At 38.0% G+C, this 21,402-nt stretch overlaps 1 protein-coding gene across 3 annotated transcripts in view; it reads left to right on the forward strand.

Moving 5' to 3' along the window:
* TTC17 (tetratricopeptide repeat domain 17) overlaps positions 1–21,402 on the forward strand; it is a 90,585-nt gene that overhangs the window by 56,485 nt on the left and 12,698 nt on the right. For all 3 annotated transcript variants that reach the window (XM_039867346.1, XM_039867353.1, XM_039867361.1), the window contains 4 exons: positions 2,439–2,609; positions 12,073–12,332; positions 12,810–12,963; positions 19,567–19,687. In XM_039867346.1, the coding sequence (XP_039723280.1) occupies positions 2,439–2,609; positions 12,073–12,332; positions 12,810–12,963; positions 19,567–19,687 (706 nt within the window). The remainder of the gene's footprint in view (positions 1–2,438; positions 2,610–12,072; positions 12,333–12,809; positions 12,964–19,566; positions 19,688–21,402) is intronic.

The raw sequence follows: 21,402 nt of genomic DNA on the forward strand, positions 1-21,402 counted from the left end.
TGCATATCATAGTTGATGAATTACTCATAAAGCATTTTAAAATACTGCTGACATTCAAAATGATGAAACCAATCAAATTTTTGTAATAGGAAGAGGGTGGGAGAGAAAAATTAAGAGGCACAAAGGTTGGAGGAGGGAGTCGACTGCAGAAAACACAGAATTTCACTGGGTCCAGTGTTAAAGCTTTGTCCTTTGCTTTTGCAACATGGTTTTACACCACCTGTGTCAAGGTAAAAAAAACTTTAGAGGCAAATTCACCAAAGTTGAAGGCAGAGAATATTCAGTAGGAATAACATGTTTTAAAATTAGCAGCATCACTGTCATCATTATTTCCTTTCTGCTTTTAATAATCATGCTTATTTATATCTTAATTAAGAATTATCTCTGAGAAGTGTGATGTCCTTCATAGTAGATTTTATGCAGTTAGGTATGTAGAGTTGTCATTGCTCTGTTTTATTTTAGTATGCTAGTATCTTCATCCTTACCCACACACACTAGATGATGAAGACAGAAGTGGAGGCAAATCAGTAACCTCTGTCCTGACAGGAGAATCTAGAAAAATCAACTGCTATTGCCATGGCTTCTTTTCTCTTAGCCTTCCAGGACACACATAAGCACACACACAAACACACCCCACACCTTCCCTCCCATTGTCTCCCAAACACAAATGAGAATTCCTGTTCTGTCGCTTTGCTCAGCACGTGGTTTCATCCTGCCCAGAATGCCTCCTTCTCTACTTTTCTGCTAAAGAGGTAGCATTGACTAGTGGAAACCCGAGAAGCTTTGTAGTAAGATAGAACTGATTCAAATCTCAGATCTACCACTAACTTACTATTAAGTTACTTACTATCTGTAAAATGAAGATTAATGATATATCACAAGGTGTTTTTGAGAGGTAAGTGGAAGAAAAATACAAAGCACTCAACAAATATTGGCTCCCTTTCTTGTAGTTTTCCCCTTTTTAAGTCCTACCTATTTTTAAAAATTCAGATTCTACCTACTCAAAGCTTATTCTCTGAAGAACTTATTTGGCATAGTATGCTACCTCGTTATTGTTTGTTATCTTGTATTTACTGTCTCTCCAAGTTGCTTGCAAATATCTTGAGAGGTGAAACTCTCTTGAAACAAAGAATCCTCAGTTTCGACATAGCTTTGTTGAATACTGTAGGCTCAGATTTGTGATAGAACTGATCCAAATCCCAGACCTACCACTTACTTACTGTGTGATAGTGTAGAATTAGAAAATGGAAAATGACTCCCTACGCATGCAGTCCCCTTACTCGAAACTCAGTAGGCTGGAAAGGGATTTTTGGTTCAGTATGTTTCCCTGGCACAATAGGGAAACGGCCTGAGAAGTGCTTTCCTAAACTGTGGAATCTATAAGGGAGTCATCAAATCCAGAAAGAGACTTCTTGTACTTCCACTGCTGCAGAGAGAGTTTGAAAACATACGTCTCTTTGAGACAACATTCTCTGAAAAATAAACTTGTTCTAGTAAAGGAGGAAAGTTACTTATTCACTCTTACCCAGATAATTATGCTGCAATATGAAAGTCGTAGGCTTCCACTGAACGTGCATCTTCAGCAACAATGCGTATGGAATATGAGCAAGGAAGAGAAGACCTGATCAGCTAGCCAGAGCACTGCCACGTCAGACACATCAGCCTAGTAACCTAGTCCCCCATCCAGAGAATGACCATCAGGTGGACCTGGATTGTGGCTCTTTATGCATGTCAACACTCAGTCCCTAGTGGGGTCAAAGCTTTTTGACTCACTGGCAAAACTGAGTAAGAGATCAGACTCACTACACATACCAGAAAGTATCAAAGAATACTATGATTACATTCAAGAGTGACATTTCATGTTTAGATAAATCTTTATATGACTTGTTTTCCGAAAGAAAAACAGTCACCTTTGTGATATTGCAGTCTTAACTGGATTTCTACTATCATCATCTCCCTTTAAGTCCATTTAAATTTATAATCCTTATCTTTTGGTGTATCTTTCATTTTAAGCTATGATGCAAAAATAAAAATGGTATATTTCTCTGCTATAATTTATCTCCAGATTAATTCAGATACTAATCTGTCATTTCACCTTTGAAAGGCATATAGAAGGAAAACTTTTTTATGATGTTTTTGACTTTCAAAGAAATGTTTCATCATTTATTATGAATGGAGTGAGATCTTGGGACTTGATCTTTGTTACAATTTTTTTCCCCAATAACCTAGCAGGTGAAACTTGAACTTTAGTGCAAAATCTTGAATCACAATAATGATCTGGCTTTGGGCTCTCCAGCTCACTGATTTTTGTGTGTTGTGCTGGAGAAAAACTTATACTGTCACCTTTTTGCTCTTCTTGGTACTTGGGGACATTGAGCCATGGGACTGCAGAAGAGAGATGTTTCTAATGTGCTGTGTCTGTGTCTCTTGTCATTGAGGTAATTGTCATGAGAAAACCCTGGACAACAGCCATGACAAACAGAAATATTTTGACAACTCACAGTCACTGGATGCTGCTGAAGAAGAGCCCTCTGAGACAGGAACAGAGGAGGACCCTGTATTCTCTCTTGAGAATTCAGGAAGGGACTCAGATGTCCTTAGACTTGAAAGTAAGTTGATTTGACCTGAGCTGTGCTTCTGGGGTAAAATCAACTCCCAAGCTTTCAGCTTAGACTCTTCTCTGCTCTCAACTGTGTTTCCTCCTTTTAACAGTCACTCGTTTATTACATTGTAGGATCATGAGGGTGACCCTCAAATGGTGAGACACAAGACAAGCTATAATGTGAAAACGCTCTTCACACTTCTTTTTTCTCTGCCTCAGTGTCTTCTTTTGCTGGAACAAATTTGATATGTTTATGTACCAGTCTTCTTAATGTTATTAGTCTATTGAGGAAGTCATTGAAACAAAGCAAGATAAGTTGTATTTAGGCTAACCCCATAAAATGTAAAGATTTGGAATAATGGACATACCTACCAGGCCTGCTCGTAAAATTCCATTTTATGACCATGTTTAGAGCTGTGCCGTACTGACCTATTCTTAAGATTATCAGTTCTGTAACTGCCAGAGTGAGTACTTTAGTACTTGTCCTGATTAACCTCTTTATTGCATTGGAACTATGCACAGCTTCTCACTTCTTGAAATTCTCTCCTCCTCTTCTTGGCTTCTGGGATATCTCTTGCTCTTGACTCTCTTCCTGTCTCCAGAACATCTTTTTCAACTTCCTTCACTTCTTCTTTTCTTTGCCCCTTATTCTCTGGGTTACCTAAGATCTTAATCTTGGTCTTCTTTCCTTATCCCCTCCGCGTGTTATCTCTTGATGTTTCACCTATCTTTGAATATACCAGTGACTCCAAATTGATATTTTCAGCTAAGATGTTCTCTATAACGCCAGATTTCATTTCCCCCTTTGTAGTGCTCTCTTTATCTACATATGCCACATGGACTTTAAATTTAACATATCTAAACTTGAACTTGTCCTCATTTTCACCCTATCTCCTGAACTGCTTCTAATTCCTATATTCTTGCTTTATGATAATGGCATCTCAACTTACCCAGTCATCACTATACCCAGTCAGTCCCTAAGACCTGTTGAATCTGCCATCTCTTCATCTATTCCTTCTGCCCCTGCCTAAATTCAGACTTTCTTCAGCTCTGCCTGAGCTAATGCAGTGGCCTCATAAGTGGGTTGCCTGTTATCTAGTCTTTTACTTCAGTCTAGAGAGAGAGAGAAAGGAACAAAGGGAGATGGAAGGAGGGAGAGAGTAAGAATGAGTAGGAGAGAGAGAGAGATAATATATGTAATGGTACAATTTTTAAAAAGCAGAAACAACCCCTGTCACCAATTTTTTGTGTATCCAATAGATCTTATTTCTATAATTATATTCGTTCAGATAAGTTGCCTACATTTACATTTTTCAGTGGCTCTCTTACCTATAGGAAGAGTTCAAATGTCTTAGTATCAGAGTTCTCCAAGCATTTAGTTGCTCCATCTGCTTGCTATCTTGTTTCCACTTTCTGTCAAGGCACATTTTGTATGATATTAGTTATTTGTATGTCTTATCTCCCATCAGACTACAAGTTTCATATATACCATGTTCTATGTAACTTTATATTCCTGTACAGTAAATACTTGTTAAAGTAATGAAATAAGGCATTTGCCTTCCTGTGTTGGTTGGATTAACATATTAGGCAATTATAAAATTTTGTGCTTTCTTCTAAGTGGAATTATATATACATATAAAGATATCTAAGAGAAGCAAGCTAGACCTCAGAAGGGAAATCATGACCTTCACCTTTGCAGGTTTAGAAAATGAGTTTCATCAGTTCTATCAGAAATTACTGGGTTTGAATGACACTAACTCCCATTTGCCAACTCAAAAGAGATAGTGTCTTAAACTAGATGGCCAGTTTGCTCATTTACAAGGAAGCTCCTCCTCTCTGGTGCCTGACAGACTCATGTGTCTTTCTGGCATCAGACACCCACACAACCTAGTGGACATCATGAGGTAGCTTGATAAATTCAGAAATCAGTACAGATGAAACTGAGTAATGTTAAGGGGTATTTTGTTCAGTTTATAGAAATGCTATATTCCAACACAACTCCCTAGTGACTCGAATACCCATGACTACCACCAAATGAAAGTCCTTGTTCCTGGAAAAGCTCAGAATGAAACCCAACCAAAAGCATGCTTTGTTTCTAAGAGATCGTTCCCTAGTGCTTACGTTCCGCACATAATTCCGTTCCATCTCCGTACCGGGCATACAGTACTGTTGCCCTCACTAAGACTAGATGCTGTCCAGGTCCCTTCAGCATCATGCAGACTGTCTCTTAGGGTGGATTCCTTTTCAGCTCCCTAATTTAATCCGTAGTATGATGATGACTCTTACTAGTTTTACTCTCAGGTACTAACTTTTCTTTCCCATATGTCTAAATCCTGGGAGTACTTTCTGAAATTTCCCTAGATGCTGACGTGTCCACAGGGGCTACAGTCGTGGTATAAGTTAACATGTTTATATCAGCAAGATTCCTATAGTGCAGTTATCAGTGTCAGAAAAACTTCACTTTTTAATAAAAATAGTGTGTTGTAATAAGAGCCAAACACAGACATTACAGAATTTTTCAAAACTATATTTTTGGGTGAAAGTTTTAAAAATGCAAATAGCATTTTTCTCTAGTAACCATAAACTATTATGATAATCACTAACTTTGTGTGGTACTTATAATTTACAGAATATCATGAATTATGTATTAACCTGTGAACTTTATTACTCAGCTCATATTATAAATGAGAAAATTGAGGTTCGGTGAAGTTAGGTAGCTTGCCCAAGATCTTCAATAGGTGGCATAATTAAAACTGTTCTCAAGTCATCTGATTCCATGAACGGTGTCCTTTTGCCTATGGTTCTCAAGAGTTCAGGTTTTCATGGATTAGAACTTTATTTTTTAATTGGTAAGGTCATTTTTAAAGAAAACTAGCATCTGCTATTACCATTTTATAAAGCTAATGTCAAAAAAGTACAAAGACAATCTCAAAATAAAGGTCAGTCTCTCTCAAAAATGGACAGGTGGCAAACAAACCAACAAATGTGTTTCTAGATGTGCGTGTGTGTGTTATAACTTTATATACATGTCTTTTCTTTTTCCTTTTGCTAAGGATTGGTGAAAATCATGTCTCTGATTAACATTTGAAAACCACTGTTTTAATCCGTCATGATCTAGTTCCGTAGATGTGGACCATACATGTGGAAGGAAGAGCGTAGATGTAGTCAGAGGTGTTGTCATGCCCTGGTTCCACCACGTACTAGTTGTTAAAACTTGGGCAAGTTACTTAATCTTGCTGAGCTTTTCTTACCTCATTAATTTTAAAAGTAATCAAAAAAAAAAAAAAAGCCCAAAAGTGGTTTTGAGTATTCAAATGAAATAACTTAGGGAAACATTTATGGTAGTGCTTGTACACAGTTGGAACTCAGTAAACATTCGCTTCTACAAACATAGGCAGAATTCCACTGCTTCTGAACTCAGAGGCTGCTTACGAGCCAAAGTCCTCACATGCGTATACACACAGTATCTGCTCAGTAAACATCTGTCCACTTAAAGGGAGCCCTGACATATTTGCACGAGAGGTGTTACAGAAAAGATTCCTTACTTGCTTTTCTAGGTTATCGTCTCAGAATTTTGTTCTCTGATTACTGGCTTGAAATTTCATGCCATTGTTTATGCATTAAATCTTAAGCCAGTCTACCAGCTTTACGTTCTGACTTCAAAAACAAGACCACTGCCTTTTAAAGGAGACATTAGAACTCAAGGCAGAATTGTCCAAGGTCCTATGGTGGTGGAGTCCTAATTCGAAGCCAAATTTGTCTAATTCCATAGTGTGCTTTTTTTGTTTTGTGAGACAAAGGTTCATCCTCAGTGGTATCATTCTTACAGGTAGAATTTGCCTGCTTGCCTTCAGAAACCACAGTCGGGTACTCAGACCAGTTGAAATTAATCATGTAAGACTTTCTGAAGATGTTCCGAGTCAGATTTTGAAGAAAGGACTTTCTTTTGCTGGCCATCTTTTTAAATGTTTGATCTTTACTTCTGTTATTAATCTGTTTTGTATGTAGCACTCATTTTTCCGTCCTCTGCTCCCTAAAACTCTTCTTGAAATCTCTCTTCCAAGATTATTAATACTGCTTCTTATCAAATATAGCCACCTTCTTTTAATCACCTTCTGATGTTCCACTCCCTCTCAGTAGTGTCCCCAACAAACGCTGTAGGCATCTAGAGCTCCGTCTCTCCCTGGGTAGCCTATTTCATTTTCTGACTATTCAGAAGTTTCCTAATATTTAGCTAAAATATGACTTCTCGTTTTGAGTCCTGCCCTCTGAGGCTAACAAAGTCAGTCCTGTCTCTTATTAGTATCACATTTCCTTAGAGACTTGAAGATAATTTTTCCTACCTACACCTTCCCCCCACTCCCCCACCACAATGTTTTTCCTTCCTTTAGGGCTGTTAGTCCCATCCTCAACTTCAAAGTAATCTCTCGAATTAAAAAAAATCTAGCAAAAATTTTTTTTCTGTTCTTTAAAGTAATTTATTCTATTTATTTTTATTGAATAGATTTGACCTGTAACATTGTGTAAATCCAAGATGTATAGCGTGTTACTTTGATACATTTGTGTATTTTTTTATTGAAGAAATTATTTAAATTTTTTCCCTTGTCTACATCCTCCCTCCCCCTTTCTCCTGCAAAATATTTTTCATGCCTGATTTTTTTTTTGTATGTAGATGTATATAGTAAAAGTAATAGTTTTGTACGTCACCCTTGGTTTCTTCCGTCCTTCTTCATTTCATGGGATTTTGAGTACCAAGGTACTTTTATGTGAATGTGCTCTGCTTTGTGAATTTCTTAAACTGAGATGCCCATACCTAACCAGAAATCTCCAGTGTCTCTGGAACATTAAAAGATTGTAGCAGACTTCTTCATTTTCTTCTGCTTGTTTGTTTGTTTGTTTCCTGTTTTCCTGGCTTTTTCTTTTTTCTTTTTTAATCAGAACTACACACTCTTACTTCTCTTCATCTCTCAGCACTTCTCTTCTTTCCTGGGATTCTTGATGGGTTACCTAACATTGCTCACACTCAACTGTAAGCTTTTTTAGCACCCAGGGTTAAGATTCATCCAAGTGAAAAAACATGAACTCATATAAGCCTCACTGTGGGTGCTCATAGTCTCTTCACTTCACAATATTTATTCTCCTTTTTTCCAGTGTAAAAAGGTTACATGTTAAAGAAGATAAAGAAAATAATAGAGATGTGGGCCTCAGTCTCTGTATCTTCAGTTTACATTATACCATTTGTCTCATAGCAGCAAGCCTAATATTGACTTTCTCTTCTTGCTTCAAACACAATTTAAAACCTGAGATCCTTCTGCAGTCCAGACCACTCACCAGGCCCAAATTCCGTATTTCCAGCTGCTTATTGAACAATGTCAGGAGATATGTTCCTCCATCCATTCTAGCCTAGACTGTATGCTCCATGGGTTGTTATATTTCGAACCCTCATCACATTGTTAGACACACAGCAACGAATGTTTAAATGAATTAATGAATATGGGTCTGAAATCCCAGTGCATTACTCTATTGCCCTTTCCTAACTTCACTGTCTTTGTAAATGGCATCCTGTTTTCATACTCACAGATTCCAAAACAAGATTCACATAGTAAGAAGCTCCCTATATCATATTAGGCTTTAAAATCTCAAAATCATCTTTAAACCTACCCTATTCTTGACCATTAAATCCATTTAATCACCAAGTTCTCTTACTTTTTCTCCATTGAAATTTCCTCACATACCTCTTCTTCCCTCCCCCTCCTTTTAGGATTCCCTTTGCCCTCACCCTAAGTCAGCCTCCCTTTATATAACTCATATAGATCATCAAAATACCTTTCTAATTGGTCTCTTTGTCCTCTGTTCTTCTCTCCTTCACCCTACCCCCAAATACACCAAGTGATTTACTGTTCTAACCTTCATAAATACTATGGCTCTCATCTCATTATGCTGCTTAACAAACAAGAGTCTCCTTTTGCAATGACTCTTTTCCTGACATTCTCAATGTCACCTATCTTCCCCCGGTATCTTATTTCCTGATACCATCTATATACATGTTTTGTTCGAGTTAATTTGAAATTAGTAGTGCCTTCACACATACCTTCCTTAAGCCCGTATCAGTATGTAGGTGTGTAAGTATATGCGTACAGGCTTTCTTAGTGTCGTCACTCTGGGAGTGCCCTCCCTGGCCCTCTGTTCCGCCTAAATCCCACCTCACATAGTCTACCTTCCTTTAGGAAGCATTTTGTGACTATACTCAAGAATTTTCTTTTTTCTCATTATTTAACGTAACCATTTTGCATCTTTACCTTGATTATAAATTAATATAATTGCTCAGGGTCAGATTCCTTAGGTTCCTGTTCCTTTCGTTCCCACCTGCATAGCTTATAACATGTAGATGGGCACATAGTAGGCTCTAAATAAGTAAAGATTGGTTTATTTTTCTTCTAACTTATAGCACCTTTATGATCTCCCTATTCCTCACCTTTGTTTAACATTGTTCTTTAGGCATTGCTACCCGCCCCCATCCCCAGCAGCCTTTTAAAATGCATGGTAAATAGCTGCCAGCTAGCATCGTAGTCTCTCTTGATTTGAATATTGATTTCCATCAATGAAAGCCCATCTCTCTAAAAACTTTTTAATGATATATATTACCTAATAGTCAGGGAACAGGGAAGCATTAACCTTTGGGAGCTCTTTGCAGCTAAACAGCATGATTGCTTCCTAAGTAGTAGCAGTTACAGAAAGGAAATAAGGCTTCCAAACAGCATCCACATGCGGCTTAACCGTACACTGGGAAGTAGTTACTTGCGCACTCCCTTTGGCTCAAAGCCACGTTTCTTTACGCTCATCTTCTTGGCTGTGGCCAAGTCTGTCAAAACACCCTTTCCTGACTCAGGACCAGGTGCAAGGAGAATCCCATAGTACCTGGAGGAGAAGGAAGGAGAAGCAGCTAAAATAACATGAGAAATGCTGGAGCTGATGATGTTGTTACAGGTCAGATGCGGGGCGACCCTTCTAACTCAGTGGCTGTTTGGGATCCCCGTAGCAGCTCTGTCCAGCTGCTTTCCTGGGTTAGCCACTGAGGAACTCATAAATGACACACTGCCAGTCACTACGCTGAAGACGTACCTTCCCTTCTGGTGCTTACCATTCAGCCAGGTTGACAGTACTTGAACACATGACGAGTAAATCTTACAGTTTAAAAAGTCTTAAATCACCAGCAGGACGAGGCAAAGGCAGGAGTAGCAGTTTCTCAAGACCATCACAAAACAAATTATTCCTGAGTTCCCATTAATTCATTCTGTGCCTGCTATGTGGCAGGTACATTTCTGGACATTTGGAATATAGTAACAAACAAGATAGAAACTGAAAATTTAACCTTTTTGTCAGCCCTGCGTTTATACTACTGGCCCCATAATTTAGGCAAGTAACCAACCATTTTTATTTGAATGTTCCAAAAAAACAGCTTTTGCAGACCCTTCCTTTACTTCATGCTTGTTTCACAACATCATTTATAATAAGCAATAGAAACCAGCAATTGGGTTCAGGAAATCTAAAAGAAACTTCCTTGAAAGAACAGTAGTACATTTTGTAGTCACTTGTTACAAGTAGAAGAGCCGTGTAGCTTTTCCAAGAAAGAATAACAGAGATTTCTGGTGGTACTCCAGGCCTGCCAACAGACCTTCCCACTTTCTGGAATAGAATGGGGGATGGGAGGTAGAGATGCCACCAGTCCTACGGGTGACACTGAAGCTTTTGTGAGTACAGCTCAAAGCTTTTAAGTTACTTTTAGCCTTAGTAGTCAGCCATATTTCTCATCCCAAACTGGCTCAGAGATGAGTGCTGTACATTTCTAAGATGGTTTACTCAGTGTGACTATAGCTCTGGTATATGGTTATGAGATTCCTGACCTTAGCCTTTCCAGTACCGTGTTCTGATCACTGAACAAGCCAGAATTGCCAACAGAAGATTATCAAGATAACCAGGATCACATAGACTAGCATTTTGTGAGCAATCAGCCCCAAGCTCTCAGGTTGCCCAGCGGGTGCATATTACAAAAAGAAGCATTTTCATTTTGTTATTTGTTTTTGTACCCTATCTACTTCCAAAAAGGATTGGAGATAACTGTCATGGAACATACAGTATAAGAGTCAACTGTCAATTCAAAATAAAAAAAAGTTAAGTAGTAAAGAATTTTTTTAAAAAAGGAAAGCATTCTATTAAGAAACTCAAACTGATTTTTCCCTGTGCTTCTTAATTATCTAAGCATAAAGGGAAGCTAGTAGGGCTGTGTAACCATCAGTGTGTCATAATGGAAACACCGACGTCTCAGGAGAGAGAAGGTTTACGAGGCCATTATGCTGAGAAACATCCATGGGAGTCTTTACATAAGAAACTTCAGCAATATAGCATTTTAAGGAAAAAATTATGCTAGTATATTGCTATTTCTTATATCAGCCATTAGTGAAAATGGAAGCCTTTGTGTGGAATTTGGATAATTTCTCATTAAACAAATCATTGTTCACTTAAGGCAATTAGACTATATGGTCTGGACATGCAGTTTCGATATTTCATATGATTATTACATAATCTCACATATTAATAAGTAACATATAGTAAACTTCATTTTTGCCATCTATGTCTTATATCTAGAGCAAGTTGGCCTTTTCAAAAAATATATAGATGTAAAATAGCCATCCTTACGCTTACCAGGGACATAGTCGATGACTGCTTGCCCTCTAGCTGCTGCCATTGTTTTCAGCCAGGCTTGTGGCAAAAGCCACATGACAAAGATAATATTTTATTATGAATTTTGAAGATGCTGAATGGTATTTTTATGAAAGTGTGCTAGAGAAGTGCCTCTAAGCAGAGCCAAAGCTTTTCTGCAAAAGTGAAGTTGGAGTCACTCAGATACTTGGATGAATACTGTGTAATTTTGAGGGTGGAAGATGAATAGAGCAAAAAAATCTTTCCTCAAAATTTGGTCTACAGTTAAAGGTAAAACCTTTTTTTTTTTTCAATTACAGTTGACACTCTTATTTTATATTGGTTTCAGATGTATAACACAGTGGTTAAACATTTATATAATTTACAGAGTGTTACCCCCGATTCATCTAGTACCCACCTGGCACTATACATAGTCATTACAACATTATTGACTGCATTCCCTATGCTGTACTTTACATCTCCACAACTGTTTTGTAACTACCAGTTCGTAGTTCTTAATCCCTTCACCTTCTTCACCCAGCCCCTCAATGCCCCTCCCATCCAGCAACCATTAGTTTGTTCTCTGTATCTATATGCACCCTTGTGTTCACTGCAGCGCTATTTACAATAGCCAAGATATGGAAGCAACTTAAGTGCCCATCAATAGATGATTGAATAAAGAAAATGGAGTGTGTATGTGTAGAATTTTACTCAGCCATAGAAAATAATACTCTGTAATTTTTAATAACATGCTGGCACTTGAATTTCAGGTACAGTGGTTGAGGAAAGCAATGGTTCTGATGAGATGGAGAATTCAGATGAAACAAAAATGTCAGAAGAGATCTTGGCTTTGGTGGATGAATTCCAACAGGCATGGCCTCTGGAAGGCTTTGGGGGAGCACTAGAAATGAAAGGGCGGCGTCTGGACTTGCAGGGGATACGGGTCTTGAAGAAAGGTCCCCAGGATGGAGTGGCCAAAAGCTCTTGCTATGGAGACTGCAGAAGTGAAGATGATGAAGCAACAGAATGGGTAAAAGTTGCCAACTCAGTTTTTACCAAATTGTAGCCCAGGTCTTGGGGGACAGGGAGGTCTTCCTGGTTTACAAAGTGTGATGTTTCTGTTGGGTGTGTGGCACTCCTTTACCCTGTACTCCTGCCAGCCTTCACAATGGAACTGTGCTGCAGCAAGCATGTCACATTGCTTATGTATTTAGTAGCTCTTCTGAGAAGCAGAGGAAATGGGATAGGTGTGAAGCCACGCTCAATGCCTGTAAATTTGGAACTGCCCAGTTCAGACATCTTAATTTTCATTTTTCTCTATGCATTCTTCAAGGCTTGGTTATTATGTTTATTTCACTAAACATTTTTCATTTCGACCTTTAAGAATTAAACTGAAAGAACTAAACCTTAGCACAGGACTGGTTATTCCTAAAGCTACCAATATCCACAGCCATTGACAGATTTGATCATTGTTCTCATTTGTCCCTAACATGTTTCCATTTCCCAGATTACATTTCAGGTCAAACGTGTAAAGAAACCCAAAGGAGATCCTAAAAAACCTCCTGGGAAAAAGATAGAATCAAATCAAGCAGAAAATGTACATCGTTACCAAGCAAACCTGGAGATCACTGGCCCAAAGGTGGCATCTCCTGGGCCGCAAGGTAAATTTGAATGTTTGATATGCTAGTTTCTTCCAGTTTTCACTATCTCAGTTCTCTTAAAGGATGTGTTTGTGAAGTAGATCAGATGAGAAGGTAATTGGGCTAAGTGAATACAAAGCCAATCCTTGGTATTAAAAGTCTGCTTTGACAATTACTTCACTTTTTTCATTTGACTATCTGGCTTATGTACTTGTTATCTTGAGCTTAAATATCCTATTGATGCTTAACTTGAAAGTCTAGGTTAATATATGAAAATATGGCTTCGCGACAGATTCCCTGGGTTCAAACACCAGTTTTTCCATTTATTTAGTTCCCTATGCCTCATTTTCCTTATCTATAAAATGGGAATAATAATTTCATCTATTTTATAGGGTGGTTGTGAGAATTTTATGAGTTTATACATGTAAAGTGCTTTAAGTGAACTGGGCACATAGGACTCAATACATATTAACTATCTAGTAACATTTTGTGTGTCTGATATCTCTTTGGGTATTGGGTAAATGCTTTAGAACTCCTCAGGAAAAATGCATATACATCAAAATTTGACACATACTTTCGGGGTCTTATAGTTGTTCTGAAGTCTATCTCTGGACTCCAGGTTCAGGTCCATTGCCATCAATGAAGTAGTGGTGGTAGAATTTCTTTTTAAAAATATCTCTTTTTTTTAAAGGATATTTTCAATGTCTTGGACTTAAAATTTTAAGGTAATTTCCCTGAAAATGTGTCTTATTTAATCTAGTGTGAGTACTCACTAAAGCTCAAAGCAGAGGCACACAATAAAATGCCTAAATCCCAGAATGAACTGTGACTTGTGAAAAGTGGTAAGGAGATTTTGTCATGGTTGGAGTTAAAAGCGTGAAGTAGCTACTGTTTAAGGAACATAGCCTGTGTTAACAGGTTACAAAAGAAAGCAACACTTCCTCTGTTAGATCTGTCTTCTGTAGCAAGGAAAAAATGTTCAAACTGTAGAACAGCATCATAGAAATGGCACTGCAATGGATTAAACAGTAAATGTAATAAAATCATCAAAGAAGATCATTTAGATGGTTATTTATATACATAGAAGGTGGAAAAGGACTTTCTAAGGCCGAGAGAAAGAAAAAATAATTCTAGCACCAGAAAATACCACAAAGTGGAAAGACAAAGGACAAAGTATTTTTTACAGAATATATATTAAGCAAAGGATATCAGTATTATTTGAGGAGCACCTACAAATTGCTGAAAATACAGCATTTCAATAAAATATGTGCAAGTACAGAGGCAGTTCACTAGATACACACACACAAATGACCACTAAACGTGAGAAAATGTCAGCCTCACTAACAGCAAAGAAGTGCAAACATAAACAATAATGTACCAGTTTTGTTTATCAAATTGTCTTTAATAAACAATGAGAGCTAATAAAACGAATTATGAATTTGGGGATAGTTTCACTATATGTATCAAAAAATTTTTAATGTACTGACAATTCTGCTTCTAGTAATTTACCCCAAATAAATCATCTTGTAAGTGCCAAAGATAGAAGTACAAAGATACTGATCACAGGGTTTCTTATAATAAAAACTTGTAAATAACCTAAATGTTGGTAATTGCCTAAAAATTTATAGCATGTGTACTGTGCAGGTAAGGTGTTTGTGATTTAGTGAGTAAACAAAAGCAGTTTCTAAAACAGCATACAGGCATACCTCGTTTTACTGTGCTTCGCTGAGGCTGCATTTTGTACAAATTGAAGATTTGCGGCAACACTGCATTGAGCAAATCTGTCAGCGCCATTTTTCCAACATTTTTCCGAGATTCGCTCACTTTGTCTCTCAATAGTTCAAACTTTTTCACTATTATTATATTCGTGATGTTGATCTGTGACCAGTGATCTTTGATGTTACTATCATAATTGTTTTTGGGGTGCCACGAACCACACTCATCTAAGATGGCAAACTGAACCTATAAATGTGTGTATTCTGACTCCTCCACCAACTGGCCATTCTGCCATCTTTCTCCCTTTCCTCCAGCCTTCCTATTTCTGGAGACACAATAATATTGAAATTAAGTCAATTAATAACCCCACAGTTCCTCTAAGGGTTCAAGCGAAAGAACAGCACATCTCTCACTTTAAATCAAAAGCTAAAAATGATTAAGTTTAGTGAGAAAGGCATGTCAAAAGCCAAGATAGGCTGAAAGTTAGGCCTCTTGTATCTAACAACCAAGTTGTAAATGCAAAGGAATAGTTCTTGAAGGCAGTTAAAAGTGCTACTTCAATGAACACATGAATGGAAAGAAAGCGAAGCAGCCTTATTGCTGATATAGAGGAAGTTTTATTGGTCTGGATGAAAGATGAAACCAGCCACAACATTTCCATAAGCCAACACCTAATCCAGAACAAGGCCCTAATGCTCTTCAATTCTGTGAAGGCTGAGAGAGGTGAAAAGGCTACAGGAGAAAAGTTTGAAGCTAGCAGAGGTTGGTTCATCAGGTTTAAGGAAAGAAGTCATCTCTATAACATAAAAGTGCAAGGTGAAGTAGCAGTATGAAAGCTGCAGCAACTTATTCAGAAGATCTAGCTAAGATAATTAATAAAGGTGGCTACACTAAACAACAGGTTTTCACTGTAGATTAACAGCCTTATATTGGAAGAAGATGCCATCTAAGATTTCCGTGGCTACAGAGGGGAAGTCAATGCCTGGCTTCAACCCTTCAAAAGACAGGCTGACTCTCTTGTGAGGGGCTAATGCAGCTGGTGATTTTAAGTTGAAGCTAGTGCTCATTTACCATTCTGAAAATCCTAGGGCTCTAAATAACTCTGCCAATACTCTAGAAATGGAACAACAAAGCTCGTATGACAGCACATCTGTTTACAAGATGGTTTATTGTTGAGACCTACTGCACAGAAAAAAAGATCGTTCTCAAAATTCTTACTGCTCATTGACAATGCACCTGGTCAGCCAAGAGCTCTGATGGAGATAAACAATAAGATTCATGTTGTTTGCTGCTAACAGCATCCATTCTGCAGCCCATGGATCTGCAGCCCAAGGAGTAATTTTAACTTTCAAGATTTATTATTTAAGAAATACAGTTTATAAGGCCATAGCTACTATAGATAGTGATTCCTCTGATGGATCTGGGTAAAGTAAATTGAAAACCTTCTTGGAAGTATTCACCATTCTAGATGCCATTAAGAACTTTCATGATTCATGAGAAGAGGTCAAAATATCCACATTAACGAGTTTAGAAGAAGTTGATTCCAACCCTCTGGATGACTTTGAGGAATTCAAGGCTTCAATGGAAGAAGTAACTGCAGATGTGGTGGAAATAACAAGAAAACGAGAATTAGAAGTGGAACCTGAAGATGTGACTGAATTACTGTAATCACATGATAATTTTTAATGAATGAGGAATTGCTTCTTATGGATGGGCAGAGAAAGTGGTTTCTTGAGATGGAATCTACTGGTAGAGATTGCTGTGAAGATGCTGTTGAAGAAATGATAACAAAGGATTTAGAATATTACATAAACTTAGTTGATAAGGCAGCAGCAGGGTTTGAGAGGATTGGCTCCAGTTTTGAAAGAAGTTCTGATGTGAGTAAAATGCTATCAAACAGCATTGCATGCTACAGAGAAATCTTTCATGAAAGGAAGAGTCGATTGATGTGGTGAGATTTCATTGTTGTCTAAATTTTTTAAATTGCCACAACCGTCCCCACCTTCAGCAACCACCACCTTGATCAGTCAGCAGTCATCAACATCAAAGAAAGACCCCTTACCAGCAAAAAGATTATGACTTGACAATGGCCTAGATGATGGTTAACATTTTTTAGCAACAAAGCATTTTTTAATTAAGGCACTTACATTGTACTTTTTAGACTTAATGCCATTGCTCACTTAATAAACCCACAGTATAGTGTAAAGTTCACTTTTAAATGCCCTGGGAAGCAAAAAAATTGTGTGACTCACTTTGTTGCAGTATTTGCATTATTGCAGTAGTCTGGAACCGAACCTACAATATCTCCGAGCTATGCTTTTGTATAGAGAATACTTCAGTTTTGTAAAGTAGTAAATATACTGTATTTTGACTACAATTTTTCACATTTCAATATCTCTGCAGTTGAGATACATCTTACAATTAATAGTATCTGAAATAATAATTAGCAGCATTTTTCTTTCTTAAATCATGTGTACCTTAAAGTTTATGACATCTTAAATTTGATGAAATGCTCTAAGATAAACAATCACATAGAAACAAGTGTAGAGGAGAATACACCACAGTGTTGTAAGTGACTATCTCAGGGTGCTGATAGGGCTATAGATGATTTTTTATTTTCTTTCTTATATTATGTGAAGTATAATATAAAGTATATTGTATACTTTATATTATAAATACTTTATAATAAATCTATATTACTTCTATAAACATAAAAGCTAAAAATGTCTTGTAAAAGTGAAATTTAAAGCTCAATATGGTTGAGATGATAGAGCACTTAAGCAGTTTTAATTGGATTCAAGTAGGTGGACCCAGGTAGGGCGTCGAATATTCTTGCAAATGAGATCTTGGAGCTGCTCACTGTCACTAAAGTGAAATGTTCTAAAGCGTGGAAGAGATGAGAAAAGATTAGAGAGGTTCAGTGGTTCAGTATCCCAGTGGTAAAGTAACTATGGATTCTGTCCACTCCAAGTGATAAATTCTGACAAAGTTCTCAAGCAAATTATTAAACAGATAGTTTGTGAGCCCATGCAGGACAAGTGGAGATCATTAAAGGCCATTGTAAATTTACCAAGAACTAATAAAACTAATACTGCATAACTAATTTCATTCAGTTTTTTTGGTGAGAGCTAAACTGGAAGGCCAGGGAAGTGTCATAGACATAGTGCACCTGGATTTCAGCATAGCATTTAACAGAGCCTCTTATAATATCATTGTGAACAAGATGAAGAGATCTAGGCTGAAAGCCTCTGCTTGCCTATGGGATGAAGTCCAAATTTCTCGTGTGTCGTACAAGACCCTTTATAACCCAGCCTCTCTCTGCCCTTCAGCACCATTCTCTGAACCAACCATGCTCCTACGTTAACTTCTCGCCTTCGTACACACTTTTCTCTCTGCTTGGAAGGCCCTTATGCCACCTCAGAGGTGCTAAAATATTGCTCATCCTCAAACTTCAAACTCAAGTACTATTTCTTTCTTCATACCTTTAGGCAGAATTAGTTGCTGTCTCTGTTCAGTTATTCTATACCATCACTATAGCACTTACCCTATTGTATTCTAATAATTTGTTTATATTTACCTTCTTCATTAGACTGTGAGCTCAAAGTGAGGCCCTTTTATTATTTCTCTCTGTAACTTTAGTGTCTTCCTTAACACAATTCTCAGTCCCTTATAGTAGATACTCAATAAATATTTTTCAGATGAATTTCTTAAACATAAAAGAAAAATAAGCTTTATTGTGAAATTTATGGTTTAATTCTTTAAGTTATTAATTTAAACAGGGTTCATTCCAAACTCTTCCAAATACCTGTTTTATTAAAATATAAATCTAAAGCCCTACCTGTACCTCAAACAGTTTTCTATTGTTGGTGAATTCCCACAGTATAAAAAGAGTTATACAGAGCCAAAGTTCTCTTTCCTGTTTATTCAATTGTAATTCCTTCAGAAGAACTGTTCCCAGACAAGACTTAGTTCTCTTTTCTTTAGGACTTGTTCTAAGTGAAGAGCCTACACCCAAAAGGTAGTACCTGTGAAAAGTATCAGAGCTTTAAAAGCTCTATATACCTTTAAATAACATGGTGATCAGGGTCATGCATGTTAGTTAACAGACCTGGATCCCAGCACTTCTACCTACTATCCAGGTCACCTTGAGCAAGTCACTTGATCTCTCTGAGTCTCTGTTTTCTCGCTTGAGAAATGAGGATTAAAACCTGCCTCATGAGGTTATAAATGTAAAGCACTTAAGTAGCACAGGACCCGAACACGCAGTAAGTTCTCTGGAAATAAATGATAACTTTTCATTATCATCATTATTCCCCACCCTGCTGCTTTCATTTACAGCCCTTGTTCTCTACCAGGAGCGATTTGGGCAATATCTAGAAACATTTTTGGTTGTTGCATCTAGGAAAGGGTGCTACCAACATCTAGTGGGTAGAGGCCAGGGATGCAGCTAAGCATCCTCCACCACACAGGCTGCCCCTACAACAAAGGATTATCCAGCCCACGATGTCAGTAGGACCAGGTCGAAAAATCCTGCTTTGGAGATAGGTTTCTCCTGGCTAAGTTAGAGTTGTCTTTATAAAATCAAAATGTAGAGGGGTTTAAAAATTAAGTTTGGTAAGAATGTTAACATTGAAGAATATCTTAACCCTTATCTCATGATGATCAGTCTTAAATCTAGTGAAAAAGTCATTTATTTTTACTTCGTCGTGTATCATTGAGAATAAGGCTTTACTCAGAGATAATCTTGATCTCCGTTGCTGTGAATGACAAGATACGGTAGAAATTCTGAAGACTAGAAGAATGATTAGCACCTTTACACCAACTGGGCAAAGTAATCACCTGGGCATAAGACACTATAGGTTCTGTTTCTTTGCAATTGCGTTGACTGATGACATACTTTGGTTCCAGGAAAAAAGCGTGACTACCAGAGTCTAGGATGGCCCAGCCCAGATGAGTGCGTCAAACTCCGCTGGGTAGAGCTGACTGCCATCGTGAGTACCTGGCTTGCAGTATCTTCAAAAAACATTGAGTGAGTATCTTTAAACCTTTCCCCGCTTCATGGTATTCGTGTACCAGTGACCGCACTGGGCCTCGGCTGGCTTCAAGGGTGCCCTTTTTTTGTCAGCAGCTATTAGAAGAATTGTGCTTTTTTAGGGTTGGTGGTTCAGAGGGTAACCATTGCTGACCACAGCTTGCAGATGAACTCGGCCCATTGCACTGAATGATGAATGTGCCCCCCCGTCTCAATGCCTTCGCCCACACTTTGTAAGCTATCCATAAGTCGTGTATAATTTACTTAGTTTGAATCGAAGACTGGACCCCTCTTTTTAGAAGCTTAGAACCTGTGTCTCCCACTGACATCAAGCACTTGAAAGGGCACCTGGAGCAAATCCAGATTTACAAACCTTCCAAAACATAAGCTGAGCAAGGCTGCCTCTCTGCAAACTGCATTTCCTCTTTGGACACTCATTATCTTCTGTTGGCCCCTTTTTTTTTCCCTTTAAGTGTTGGAGTTCCCCAGGATTGACCATTAAGCCTTCTTATCTTATAATCATTCCTAGTCAGATTCATCTAGGCCCAGAACTTTGATCAACATTGATATGTTGACAGTTCCCAAATTTGAATCTCCAGATCAGACATTTTTTCAAATCCCTCAGCCCATGAGTCCCTCTCCCTTACTCCTTTAATTTGTTTTGTTACCAGTTCTTATCACTTGTACCCTCCTTAAACCAGATCACTGTCATCTCCACTTGGATTCATTCAGTAGCCTCCTAGCTGGTCCTCTTTATTCACTCTTGGCTCTATTCCATTCACTCTCACCATAGTGCTCAGAATTCTCCCTCAGATGTATGTCAGATAATTCTTAAATGCTGTAATAACTTCTTATTGCTATTTACAGTGGTCCGCAAAGCCTTTCATGATCTGTCGCTGTGTGTCTTTCCATCTCCAACTCTGCTCTCCCTCCCGTCACGGCCTTCACACATGGTGTCTCCTTTGCCTGTGGTGGGTTTCTTACCACCTTCTTCCTACCTGGTTAATCAATACTCATCCTTCTGATCTCAACTTAAATCTCACTTCCTCAGGGAATTCTTCACTAACCATCCCCTTCCTCCATCAGCATAGAGGAAATACATACCCTCTTGTGGTGTGCTGACATTGTATCATGTTTTTATCTTTTATAAGCCCCTCACGAGGTTTTGAGCACCTGATAGCAGGGACTGGGTGTGCTTTATTAATTATTATAGCCCTGGTATTGAATTTGTCAATGCCAGTTTGCCATGTTGGTATATATGGTAGTGTATAACATTTAGCCTGTATATAGCAGGAAATGACCACTTTGGGACCATGAAGGGAAATACTTACATCTTATATGTAGATACAGTGAATAGCTATTTCTGTATAAAATTTACTACATAAATTTTAGATAATTTTTTCTGTGGGAACAAGTATGCTTCTGTGCATAAAGGGAAAATAAAAGATAGGAGCCACTTTTGGGTATTTATCACTATCTATATCCTGAAAAAAGAAATCCTAGAAGAAAGCCCTGATTTCAAACCTCCCCAGTGAGAAAAAGTAGCCAGAAGCAGTGAGCAGATCAGACATCATGGTGCATAGAAAGGAGGCGGCTTGAGTGGATTGGGAAAATTACTCAGTTCAGGGCTCAAGATCCCAATCCCAACACTGCTGCTTTGTCCTGGGGTGTGAGCCTGATTTATACATTCAACAAATAGTCCTTGCCTGGTG

This window comes from Pteropus medius, unplaced genomic scaffold (assembly GCF_902729225.1).
Source record: "Pteropus medius unplaced genomic scaffold, Ma_sr-lr_union100, whole genome shotgun sequence".
NCBI lineage: Eukaryota > Metazoa > Chordata > Mammalia > Chiroptera > Pteropodidae > Pteropus > Pteropus medius.